General features: G+C 40.5%; 2 protein-coding genes across 2 annotated transcripts; one reads left to right on the top strand and one right to left on the bottom strand.

Moving 5' to 3' along the window:
- Positions 1-372: 372 nt before the first annotated feature.
- On the top strand, positions 373-11,164 carry cdkl1 (cyclin dependent kinase like 1 (CDC2 related kinase)). Its single transcript, XM_088002346.1, has 10 exons — positions 373-1,339; positions 2,052-2,293; positions 3,087-3,208; positions 7,610-7,682; positions 8,072-8,162; positions 9,062-9,262; positions 9,633-9,715; positions 9,824-9,880; positions 9,972-10,118; positions 10,952-11,164. Exons 2-10 carry the CDS (start codon positions 2,126-2,128, stop codon positions 11,051-11,053), a joined length of 1,044 nt encoding a protein of 347 aa, XP_087858472.1. The 5' UTR covers positions 373-1,339; positions 2,052-2,125; the 3' UTR covers positions 11,054-11,164.
- Positions 11,165-11,489: 325 nt separating this feature from the next.
- Positions 11,490-13,604, bottom strand: dmac2l (distal membrane arm assembly component 2 like). Its single transcript, XM_014994198.2, has 5 exons — positions 13,517-13,604; positions 13,308-13,411; positions 12,261-12,469; positions 11,961-12,132; positions 11,490-11,831 (listed from the first exon to the last, which is right to left on the bottom strand). Exons 2-5 carry the CDS (start codon positions 13,400-13,402, stop codon positions 11,717-11,719), a joined length of 591 nt encoding a protein of 196 aa, XP_014849684.2. The 5' UTR covers positions 13,403-13,411; positions 13,517-13,604; the 3' UTR covers positions 11,490-11,716.
- Positions 13,605-13,609: the final 5 nt, after the last annotated feature.

Raw genomic sequence — 13,609 nt, 5'->3', positions numbered from 1 at the left:
TTAAATAAGTGTTCACATTAAGATGAAGTTTAGGTCTTCAAAGAAAGTGAAAATACATACATATATACTATATAGAATATACTTTATTCTTTCTTTCTTCATCTTTACTCCAGACATAAAATGTCCATAGTGAAGGGATTTAAAAAACACAGAAAAATAAGATACAGGGCATACAAAGTAAAATATTACAGACAGGAGGAGCATGCTCCCACTGGATGGCAGCCAACCTTTAATACAGAAATGTGGCCTTAATGAAAAATATATTCAATGCATGCTCAAAGGTTATTTACTTTTCGTTAAAATGTCTTTTACCCCCCTCCGTGCCCCAGCCTCCAGATTCTGCGTTACGGCCCTGTGTTTGCTGTCAGAGCGCAGCGCACATCAATCCTCCTGCGGCTCCACAACTCGGATGAATCCACAGATTTGTGACATTTGTCTTAATATTAATGATTATAATGGCGTTTACTTGCGCAACTTTACGGACGCGTTCATTCGTGATTGTTTTTACGTTTATTGAGCCGTTCATATTGGTCTCGATATTTGTAGTTTTTCTAGAGCGCAACGCGAAGCTCGAAGTCATTCAGGTAATATAAATGTATTTGTATTTATACGTATATTGATGATGGCAGGTCGGTGTGGCTGTCTGAACAATTTAAACCTGGAATTAGCAGCTTAACACTCTGTAGGCTTGCAAACTGTAGTTCAGAGAGTGATACATGTTTTTTCTCTTTTTTAAGGTTTTTTACAACATGTAATTAAATGTTTTTTGGGGCTTTTTTTTGGACGAGTAAGTCAGAGGTTGCACGTTAACCTCTCACTCTTATCGTCTTTGAAGATCAAATGATCAGTATGGAGTAAAAAAATTTTTTCTATGTAATTTTTTTTTTAAATAAAAAAGGCTGTCTCTTTTTGACAAACCATTGCCAAGCTCCAATCAATGCGTATTAACAAGGTTCAGATACAAAATGTTGCATTGTCGCGTCACCTCCTGTTTAAAGCTAATTCACCTCCTGAATTAGCTTTCCACTAAAAACAAAATAAACATATAGTTGATTGTTTTAACATTCCCCAGATGGTTTATGACAAACAAAGCTTCAGGGAGCCCAGCCCCGTCATTCATCACCTGCTGCTGCTTATCGAGCTCAGCGCTCCAGAGAAACACGTGGGGGATGGTGTTTTATTTTGAAAAGCTCGACTGGAAGAGGAGTAAATTATTTCTGACTTGCGGCCTTAAATACATCCCCCTGTGGCAGCTGTGGGATAGTTGATCTGCGGTTGTCCGTCCACCAGGCTGCTTGCGGGGGGAAGCAGAGGAACCTGAATAAACATCTGCAAACCGGTAAGTGTTGCTTTAATTTGGCGGGGTGGGGGGGAGTAAACATTTCCTGTTGATATTGCCACAGAAATTAATGCATTTTTTCCCTAATATTCTGTGTGGTTATACTTTCCCATCCTATATTAAATAGCTTTTTCTTTTTTTTTTTTACAAATGTAGAAAAAAAAAGTAGATATTTGCATCTTTTTTTCCTTTCTTTTTTAAAACCGTCCTATTTTCTCATTTGAAGTGCATTGTTTTGATTGCTGCTTCACTCTGGTTTCTTTCTCTGCACCCCCAAGGGAAATAACCCGACACACTTTGCATTGCAAATGTTTCCTTATGCAATCCAACTGTTAGGAGAAACGGTATAATGTTCTCCGGATCTCTATCTTTCACCGGGAGTTTAAAAGGTTATCTTGAGCATTTAGGTCTCTACAGAGAAGCCTTAACACGCTGTTAGGTAACAGGCAGCCGAGCTTTTTGCTCAGTGATGGATCTAAAAAAAAAAAAAATTATTTATTTATTTTGTACAATCAGCTCCGTTTTGCATGTTAACCTGTGTGTGTGTGTGTGTGTGATGCAGAGATGCAAAAGTGTTCATAAAAGTAAAAAACTTAGTTCTGTTTGGTGATTGTGCTTTAATGCTACAAAAGCAGCCGGTGTTCTCAGGTTACTCTCACTCTCGCTCTCTGTTTTCCCTCCGAGTGCCAAACCTCTCCCTCTTGTTTTCCAGCTGCAGAGGGAGCTCCCGCCTCCCTGCATGCAAAGTGTGTGTGTGCGTGTGTGTTTGCCTAACTTCGGCCGAGGATGGAGAAGTACGAGAAGATGGGGAAGATCGGCGAGGGGTCGTACGGCGTCGTCTTCAAGTGCAGAAACAGGGACACCGGGCAGATCGTCGCCATCAAGAAGTTCGTGGAGTCTGAGGACGATCCTATCATCAAAAAGATCGCGCTGAGGGAGATCAGGATGCTCAAGGTGAAAACAGTCTGCATCGCAAGCGACCTGAATACGACAAAAATAAATAAATAAAAAAGGTTAACTAATTTCGCTGGATGATAAATTGTCCCAGAAATTATTGCGGTAAAAAAATAATATTGTTGTTTTGAGACGATTTTCGAGTAATATAATTGTAATGGCGTAATAATGCACATTCTCAAAGGCCAATAAACCTTTAATTTCTCACTGATATTTTTTAAATATCCAAAATAAATCAACAAAACAACACATAAAATGAATTATGAAGTCTCTGTAAGCAAACTTGTCCTTCAAAATAAAGGCTTGTTGAGACCAAAGCAGCAGACTGAGGTTTTTGTTAGAGAGAGAGCAGAAACGATTAATCGTGTAAAAGGAAGTTATTTAGTTTGTTTTAATCGATCATGCCATGAATTGATTTATTGCTCATTGCAACAGATCTAGCTTTAATTTACCTGATAAATATTATTTTTATGGAGTCAAAAATCATCCAAGTCCCTCAACAATACAAACTGAACTCTATCGTGAAAACAATCATGTCTGCTTTGCAGCGAACAAAAGACAGGTTTGTGCATTCATCAGCGTTTTAATTAGTCATGCGGAGGGTGGGTGGTCGGTGGGGGGGCTTTGGTGGTCCCCCGGACACCAGGATCTCATACATAGGGCAGGTTGTCAGGGGCAACGGCATGTTTATGCACTCCCGTTTGCTGTCGGATGAGCGCAGACGCCGCTGTCAGCCGGGGCGTCCAGTTTTCTCCTGACTGAAACGTCGGTGTCCTGTGCTCTGTCTGTTCAGCAACTGAAGCACAACAACCTGGTGAATCTGATCGAAGTGTTCAGACGAAAGCGGAAGCTTCACCTGGTGTTCGAGTACTGCGACCACACCGTCCTCAACGAGCTGGACCGCCACCCGACCGGGTGGGTGTGTCTCCTCATCAAAGTTCATGAGTTCACTGTGGTTTGTTCATTTGACTGATTTCATGCCGTGGAAAGTGTTCGTTTGTCCCCCTTTTAACATTTATCTCTCTGCAATCTTAAACTTCTCTGTATTTTATGTCCTAAAGCAACACAGAGAACCACAAATTTGTGGTAAATGGGTTTCAGTATTTAGTTTCACAAATGCAAATGACAGAATTGTTGGATTATTAAAAATTCAGCGTCCCTCAGTAGAACCCCCCCCATCACAGCTGCCAGTTGTTTGGGTTTTGTCTGCACCAGCTGTGCATGTCTACAAACGTAGTTTTTCTGTTTTAAAATTATTCTTATTACCAAATGGGGTAACTCTTTATTTGAAGGGGTGTGCATAAGACTGACATGACACCGTCATAAACATGACATAACATCTGTCATGAACATAAAGAAGTCTTTATGAATGTTTGACAGTTTTCATGAAGTGTCATTCGGTAAATAATGACACTTTTAATGCAAAGTTGCTCTGAAAGGTCCATTAAAAGTGCCAACTTTGCATTAAATTATCAATTTACAAAATCATGCAAAGTTGGCACTTTTAATGGACTTTCAATGCAACTTTTAGAGCAACTTTGCATTGTCATTATTTACCGAATGACACTTCATGAAAACTGTCATAAACATTCATAAAGACTTCTTTATGTTCATGACAGGTGTTATGTCATGTTTATGACGGTGTCATGTCAGTCTTACGCACACCCCTTCAACTGAAGTGTTACCGAGATGAATATAGATTTAAAAAAGAACATGTGGTCTATTATTTACATTTAGCATATAATTGTAACATTGTTTAAAAGAAAAGACTTGAAAAGACATGAAATTCCAAGTTTCAGATGTGGGACTTAACTCGTCTTTACTTGAGACTTGACTCGGGACTTGAGGATAAAGATTTGAGACTTGCAAAACACTGACTTGATCCCACCTCTCCTATAAGTTATAGGCCTCTGTGACTGTGATGTCACAGAGGCCTGTGACCTCTGTGACTTGTGACTATTGCTGCATCCTGAAGTGACCCAATTCCGATGTTTTTTTTTTATCAAGTTGGATTTTTTTTTTTTTTTTTGCCATGGCCGTTCACACTTCCAAATAAATACGACCTGCATGTGTTCTGCAGTCTGAACTGCAAACGATTTGAATCGGATACATATCGGATGGCCCGGGTCGCATTCCAAAAGAATTCGACATGTGCTGTTCAGACTGTCCTGAAAATATCAGATACAGGTTGCATTACGTCAAAAATAAATAAATAAATAAATCGGAATTGGGTCACTTTAGGCCAGCTCCGCCCCCATGCTGACTTAGAGCAATCATCTCCCAATCATTACAGGGCACTTGTCAGCAACTGATCAATCAGCGTTCAAAGTAAAGTACTACGACATTATTGACAGTATCTATCATAGGAAACACGCTGCAGTCAGAGAGATGTTGAGGAAAATAATAGATAATCACTGATAATCAGTTGTCAGTGGGGAATATGCAATCCTCACAGCCGTTACCCAGGAAGTGTAGAGGGCGGAATACAATTGATTACATTTCCAAAATCAAAAATGAGTCTGGAATAACGCAGGAAATGGATCGTGGATTGCAGTCCACCTCACGTCCAGTTGAATGAAACGGATGGAGGGGAACTACCACGTTAGTAAACACCGTGAAGGTAACAGGTAATAAACATCGCATTTTCTGACATAACGCACTTACTGATAGCGCCGTGCTAACGACTCACGGCTAAGCGTCAAATAAACACAACTCAGTTAAATTAAAGCGATGCTAAACATCTAATCATTTCCAGATCAATAAGTGAAGGTAGTTATGCTGGATTTTATGCGTGTAGATTCCAACGGTAGCTCTGGCAGCATGAAAACAGACTGCGCTAACTGCTACATTGGCATTCAAACATCGTCTCATGCTACCGTTTATTTCTAAACATCTTCATGAAGGCAGATTTTCCACAAGCCGGTATTATTTAAGTCATTACTCACCCATTTTGTACGTGCAAAGTGCATCCCACAGCGTTCACACTCACATCAAATCTGACTTTTTTTTTTTTCCCTCTCGGGATTTATCGTTGATTTCTCCGTTATTTCCCGCTAATAACCTTACAGACCTGATGTAGGACTAGTTACAGAATTTTCTTGCCCGCCATCTTTTCCTCAGTGTTTGTTTATAAGGCAAAATGACACAAAAATGTCTCAGGTAACTCATTGAGGTCCGTTACGTCTCCCATAGTAACAGCTGGGTTGTCGGAGGACAGTTCCATTTCCGCTAGGGGGCGGGGCCGGCGTCATGTGACTCTGTGACCTCATAGGCCTCTGTGACTTGGAAGTCACAGAGGTCTGTGAGGTCACAAAAGCGCGTGACGTCACATATACATGATGTCATAAAGACGTGATGTCACAGAGGCATGTGACGTCACATAGGCTTATGACGTCACATAGGTCTGTGACGTCACAAAAGCGCGTGACGTCGCATATACATGATGTCATAAAGACGTGATGTCACATAGACACGTCACAGAGGCAAGTGCCGTCACATATGCTTATGACGTCACATAGGTCTGTGAGGTCACAGAGGTCTGTGAGGTCACAGAGGTCTAGGAAGTCTGCCTTCTGCTGGTTACATTTACTTGTGTAACTTTTTGGGAGAAAAGGTACTTATAAGAATAGTTTTACTGCACTGTACTTGAGTAATATTTATTCTCTTTAGTTTTATACATGTCACCGTTTATATCCTTGTTTATTTTGTATTAATGAACTAAATAATGACACTTTTAATGCAAAGTTGCTCTAAAAGTTGCATTGAAAGTCGACTGAACTCCTGATCAAGGCATAGAAAAGGAAACTGCAGGAGTTCAAAGTTCACGTGTTCGTTGCCATGCAGTCCTGAACTGGATGTAAATGCAACGAGTCGCAACTCGACACCAAAAATGAAACTAAAACAAAGTTATCTGCAAACTTTGTGGTTTCTATCACTAATAATATGTCAGCGTCCACCCTGCCCTGTTTTGATGAGCGGCGCTCCCGTCTCCACGGAGACGGGCCCGGTCCTCCCCGGCATGCTGACATCGATGCTCGTTTAGCGTCTCCTATTAGCAGGGAGCGTCCGGGCCGCCTCCTTCCTCCCCTCTGCTGCCACCCATTTACACAAAACACGAGACGACGAGATGGAGAGAGAGAGAGAGGAGGGGCGGGGGGCGGAGAATATAATTGATCGACACACCCGAAGGCTCGAATTAGCCATTTCCACGGCAACGGTGATCGATGGCGACTCCTGAGCCAACAAAGGCTCGGCGCTGAGCATCAGGGCCCTCTGTGGAAACAGGAGATCCGTTGTTCACTGGAGGGGGGAAAACAGAGGGAGACCGCAGACTTTTAATGCACTAAGATTTGCATTAAAAGTCTCATTGTTTACCGAATGACGCTTCATGACAACAGTCATAAACATTCATAAAGACTCCTTCATGTTCATAACAGGTCTTATGTCAGTCTTATGCAGACCCCTCCAAATAAATTGTTACCACGTCTATTTTTAACAGCTTGTCCAGAAGAACGAAAATGTGTATTTTGACTAAGCTACATATTTTGAAATAAAATTGCAGATGTTCTTGTTTAAACAATATTTCTGAAAAACACAAAGGAAATAACAGAAAGCCATCCCAGCAGAGTTGGATTTTCCCAACACTTGCAGCGTAATGACAACAACGCTCCTCTATTTTGAATTGGACTTTCTTGCTCCACAAAACACAAGATGAGCCAAAAACAAAAACGCTAACACACACCGTCCCCGTGATCAGACACGGTGGTGGCACAGTCGTGCTGAAATGATTTCATGTTCTTCACCAGGAATTGAGAAGCCAGTTGCAGTTAGTAAAGAGGGATGTCACTAAATGCAGGTCAATCCTGAAGTTAGAAAACCTGTTTATGTGTCAGAATGGCTCAGTCAAAGTCCAGAGCTGAATCCAGCAAAGAATTTCTGCGAGGCTTAAAGATGTACCCTAAAAAACCTACAGCTGAAGTTGCACCCGAAGGTGATTCTACAGACCACTGACTGAAGGAGATTGAATTCAAATGTATGCCACACTTTTCAGACTTCTTTTTTTTTTGCCATTTTTTCACTTTATATTACCATTTATTTTTATTTTTTTGGAAACACTCAGGCTGGTGATTGTAACGTGACAAAATGTAAAAAGGTTCATGCAGGGCTTCATTTACCACATGTTCCCATTTGATTTTAATAATTAGTTTCCTAGCAGCTGTAGAAGTCAGATCTCTCAGGATGCACACTTTCTGGAAAACGTGAACATCTCGTCAAGAAGACTGATCTGACGTTCGTTTCCGTGTTGATTCTCCACAGCATCCCGGAGCACCTGGTCAAGAGCATAACCTGGCAGACTCTCCAAGCCGTCAACTTCTGCCACAAGCAGAACGTGAGTGAGCGCTCCGTGTTTTCTTCAGCTCGTCCTCCGGCCTGTCAAAGCTTTTTTTTTTTTCCCTCGGCTTGTTTTTCCAAATTCCTCTGTCCTCTCCTCTCCGCCTCTGCTCTTCTGCTTTATGGCTCCTTTTTTTAAAGCCAGGATTCCTTCCCCTTGGCTGAGCAGCAGTTAAACGGATCGCCTAGACACAACGAGCGCTGCGTGGGCCCCCGTCATGGCGGGGGCCCATAAAGCCCAGAAAGCACCTCAGACATTTCTCTCTCCCAGCTCCTTTATTCCCTGCGGTGTATCTTTAGGTTGTAAATCAGAATTACAACTGGAAGCAGTTTTGTGTTTTTTTTAAAGATCGTGTAGTGATGCCGCTGCTGTTTGCGTCGTTGCAGTGTATTCACAGAGACGTGAAGCCGGAGAACATCCTCATCACCAAACACCAAGTCATCAAACTCTGTGACTTCGGCTTTGCCAGGATTCTCAGTGAGTTTTTATTTTATTTTATTTTATTTTTAGCCACAGCTGGTAAATTGTTGTTGCTGCCACTTAGTGGTGGTTCAACAAAGTTTTATGTCGATCTGCAACGACGACAGTAGACAGTCAAGTAGGCGAGATATTTCTTCCTGTGGTAGAAGTGACGTTCACTTATTCTTAACTTGGATTTCTTTTCCTTTTTTTCTTTTTTTCTTTTTTTTTTTTTTTTTTTACAAAAATAGTATTTACATGCAGGGTTCGTATTTGAAATCTTTGAAAATGCTTCGATTTCAAGTAGGCGTGTTAAGATTTGGAAAGTGCTTCATCTTCTATCTGCAGTTTTGTAATAATCTGCAACTTTTGTTGGAAAACATAAATTTGGAAAATGTCGTTTACAGTTGAAAACGGATATTTTCATTCACTTCATAGAGAGAGAGAAATGTGTTGTTGTTTTTTTTCTTTCTCGTAAATTAAAATAAACTTTTCTCGCTTTAGGTCAGTTAGATTCACCAAAAATGATTTCTAGCTGCTAAATGCCAGAAAACGTTTCTCAGAGAACATTTCTTAGATTTTTTTAATGACTTTCTTTTAATGTTATGTTTTAACATTTCATTTGAGCAGGAAGGTAATTTTTACATGAAGACGATTTGTTTGGATTATTTACAAGTAAAGAATATAAATCATTCCTAATGGCTCAATGACTTATTGATGTGTGTAATTGAAATAAAGCTCAGCTTATATTTTCTACATTAAACAACGTTTTTGAAATTGGAGGATTTGTTGTTTAAATTAACGTTTTATTCTCGGACCTGTCAGGTGTACAGGGTGTGTGAGAGACATTTCTTTATATTGTATATAAAGACATATTGTAGCTGAATTTCTCTCTCTCTCTGTGTGTGTTTTCCCAGCGGGGCCGTGTGACTACTACACAGACTACGTGGCGACCCGCTGGTATCGGGCCCCGGAGCTGCTGGTGGGGGACACCCAGTACGGCCCCCCGGTTGACGTGTGGGCCATCGGCTGTGTGTTTGCCGAGCTGCTGTCGGGGATTCCTCTGTGGCCCGGCAAGTCTGACATGGACCAACTGTACCTGATCCGGAAGACCCTGGGTGAGGCCCATCTGCTGTCGACCCGAACCCGGCTTCAAATGAACTTTCACAACCCTCTAAATAGAGTTTTGATTATTTAATTTAAATTTTTATGTTTTTTTTTACAAAACCGTAATTTGATTTGAGAATCTGAAAAGGCAGCAGTTGGATGGTTGAACTTTTCTTCTCCTGATAGCCAAAGTTTCCTTCTGATGGGCATTTAAATTGCAAATTTTGATTGGTGGATATTGCAAAAAAATGTCAACGGCTGCAATAAACTCCTCCCTTTTTTGTGCAAAAACACTTGTTTTCTTTTTTTTTGTTTGGATTTTGCATAAATAGGATGAACAACTTATAATATTTGCCCTGAGAACTTTCTTTCTTCCCGCAGGAGATCTGATCCCTCGACATCAGCAGGTTTTCAGCAGCAACCAGTTCTTCTGTGGCGTTTCCATCCCAGAGCCTCCAGAGATGGTGAGGGTTCGACCTCTCACTGCATCACATGTTGCTTCAACTTTTAAAATGTTTACCCAGAAATAATTGGATCTAAATTTCACTGACTTCCATCATCATGTTTTGTAGGAATCCTTGGAGCAAAAGTATCCAAATCTCTCGCATCAAACTCTGAGCCTCATGAAGGTAAGAACGCCGCTCTTAAAAGTCAAAGTCACTTTCTGTTTTGGAAACCGCGCCCTCAAGCGTGTCATTTTTTCGCTTGTTAATCCCACAGAGCTGTTTGAGAATGGATCCGTCTGAGCGGCTGACCTGTGAGCAGCTCCTGCGGCATCCCTACTTCGACTGCATGAGAGGAAAAAGCGAGAGCACGACTCGAGAGCACAAGAGGACGCGGTTGCCTCGGAGACACCTGCCCCCCGGGGTGAGCAGCACGGATGAGATTCATACCAGTTACTGTGAGAAATGGGGGGAAAAATGCTCTGGTTCAATCTGTCTGGACATTTTGTCTGTTTTTTTTTTTGTTTTTTTTTTTGTTTTTTTTTTTGTATAAACAGTTTGCAGTTTGCACTTTTTTTTCACAGAGAAGCTGGCAAAGTCATTTGTTAAAAAGTGAATCCATGCAAAAACATTTCTAACCTTTAAACTTTTAACTAACATTTTGTGACATGCTGAACACATGCTGGAGCAAGGAGGTGGCAGTGTCATGCTGTGGGGGTGTTTTTTTCTTCAGCAGGAACAGTTGAGGGAACGAATGTTGATGTGAATCTATGACCTGACATGAAAAATTCCTGTTTTTTGTCCCATATAGATGCGCAAAACTGGTTTACATTTTTCAATATTTGCCGCTAAAATGCGATTCCACTGTTCTAAAAACACACAAACTTCAGTTATACAATACCAACATTTCCAAAATTGGGTTTAGCATTGTTTTGTAAATCTTTTCCTAATGAAGATACTGTATTTAAGTCAGTTTTTATTCTATTATTATGATTTTTAGCAATTTAAAGTATTGACCATAAGGCCACTTTTAGTCATTTTTCTATTTATTGCATGTCAAGTTTTCTGTTTGGCAAAAAAAAAAAAAAAGCTGATTCACCTCACTTTAACCAAAACTACTAATGTTATAAATGAAACTGGTTGAGCACTTAAAATGCTAAAATAAGAAGTAAATAAAAATCGCCATATATATATATATATATATATATTTTTTTTTTTATTTAAATTGTTAATTACTTCTGATTCTTTTCTTTCCAGTATTTGCCACAGCTGACCAGCAGCAGCATCTTTCCCGCTCTGGACAATAAGAAATACTACAACAACCTGCACAAGTTCAACTACCACCTCCCAAACATCTAAACACGACGATCCCGATCCGAAGTGAAGCTGGACGCCTGCGTTTTCTGAACCGCTCAGGAAATGAACAGAGACTTAAAGACTGTAGTTTCCTTCCATAAAAAAAAACAAAAACTGATTCAGCAACTTTTTAACCGTATTTGCTCCTCACAGGGCGTGCCGGCTGTCTCTTACTGATTCTATGCACTATTCCCAGCGCGTTAAGTCGGATGTGTTGGCTCATGTACGCTTTGCCAGACTTTTAAGCTGATATTTTTAGACAAAGAGGAGCGCCGCGCTGCTCTGCTTGTTGTTAGTTGACTGAGGGTTAATCTCCACTCTACTGCCTTGCCCAGTTTGCCAAAATGTTTTTTTTTTTTTAAATAATGGACTGTCTTAAAGTGAGTTTTTGGTAGCAAGATTTTTTTTAGTAAGTTATGATGAAGAGAAAAAAAAAAACTTTAATCAGTTCTACAAACGATATTTATTGACACACAGCTGCATCCGTTCCTGTTACAAGCATTCATTAGTTCTCATTCTCATCGTCTGTATCAACAAAATGCCAAAGTATTCTAAATAAGATATTAAAAATGACAAAAGTCCTAAACGTTTTCACAAGCACAAACTGATTAACTGATTAAATAAACTTGGGAGTAATGGTTGAGGAGTGCCTGAGCCGCTCTGGACTCAGTCCAGGTCCAGCTCCACATCCAGACGTGGAAGCGCCTTCTGGAGCCTCTCGACTGTGGCGTGTCTGTCTTTCACTCCTGGAAGATCACTCAGAAACAGATACTCCAAGTTCCTGAAGGGAAGCAAGAGGTCGTTAATCACTTCTCTGTGTTACTGCTTTTATTGAGCAATTTAATAAATAATAATAAAAAAAACATCTTTGTAAGTAGTTTTAAAAATTGCCTCATAAGCCACTACTGACTTGAGTCGGTGGAGAGCGACAAGGCCCTTGTCGGTCACATTTCCACAGGACACCACCTCCATCATGTAGAGGCTGGCCTGCAGGTTCTCGATCGAACTCAGCCGTTCCAGGCAGACGTCCTCGATGTAGATACACTTGTTGAATTTAATTTCCTCCACATATTTCAAGCCATCTGAGCGAAAAGAAAAGACAGTGTTGCCTTTCTGTTGTACAACGTGTGCAGAGCAAATAAAGCTTCTGATGGAAACTGAGTAACGGATGAGTTGAAAGGAGACGGAGCGGAACGCTCTCCGGACCGACCCAGGTAGTCGAACCCTTTGTACATGATGCAGGATTCCGTAGCGTCGATCGCCTGGACCTTGTATCTGCCGAGGGGCCCCGTTGGGAGTCCGTTGTAGTCGTGATGCCAGCGCTCGAAACCTTCGAACCGCACTTTGGCACCGCACCTCAGCAGCCACTCGGCTGCAGCTCGGTCCGGACCGATCGCTTTGATCCGCTCATGGTCCACCCTGAACAGGAATAAATAAAAGTGACGCATTCGGATCGCATTAAATCAGACATGTTTTGGGAAGCCGACAAGAATAGTCCCTTTGAAAAGAGAAGAGAGCTAATTTGATTTATAAAATTATTTTGGATTCAAGATTAAATTAAAAATGCAGCCAGTGTCCAAGACAAAAATGACATCAGAAACATTAAAGAAGACTAAACCACTTTAGATGGTAGCAATAAAATAAAATAAAAAAAGTCAGTTCTAGACTTATTCGCCATATTATCAGTATGCATATCAGCTGTAATATTGTGATAGCTGTAGCTGCTTTATTGGATTAGTACATTCTGTACAAAAAGGCTGAATACTTTCAGAGGTCTACAAATTAATTTGCAACGATGGTTAAGATGTTTAAAAATCCTTAAAATTATTTTTGTCATTGCTGTGCTATTATCTCACAATTAAAGATTTTGAAAATCCAAATTTTAATGGGAATAATTTTAAGAATATATTTTTAAAAAGATAATATTTATTTATTAGCAAAAAATACATTTTGGCACTATTATTCTAAGGCTAGCCATATTTTTTTCTAATTTTACCTGAGTTCCTATATTTAAGCAGTACTTATTGTTTCTCTAGGGTTTAAATACAATGTGACACAGATCCAGTTTGGCTCATCTTGCCACCACACTAAGGGAGGTAAAATAATAATGATAATAAAAATCACCAAAGTCCACTGTTAAAAAAAAGAGTGGCACATGCGAATATTTTAGGTAAAAATAACCTTTGAATGTTTTTGCATTGCATTGGGCTAACAGCATATTTGCCAACTATATTTCTTTGTATTCTAACTCTGTCACCTGTTAAAAACAGCATTGAGCCAACCCCAGAAGTGTCTGCGGCTCCCCTCCCTCTGCTTTAACACAGACTCCACTGTCCGCGACAACAGCCCCATAACTGTGAGCTGCAAGTTAAACACAAAGTTAAACAATTATTAGCTCTCCGGTTGGGTTAAAATAACAGCAGAACGAGGAGGAGAAACTATAACTCCGTTTCGATTGTCTCTCACCTGTCCTCCAAAAGCGCAAACTACTGTTTACGTTTCGAACGCCTCCATTTCTGTAACTCTTGACCTCAAGCCGTAACAAAAAACGTGCCCTGC

Source organism: Poecilia mexicana, unplaced genomic scaffold (genome assembly GCF_051168715.1).
Source record: "Poecilia mexicana isolate PSO_F unplaced genomic scaffold, ASM5116871v1 scaffold_22, whole genome shotgun sequence".
NCBI lineage: Eukaryota > Metazoa > Chordata > Actinopteri > Cyprinodontiformes > Poeciliidae > Poecilia > Poecilia mexicana.
This window is presented reverse-complemented; position numbering and strand designations above follow the sequence as displayed.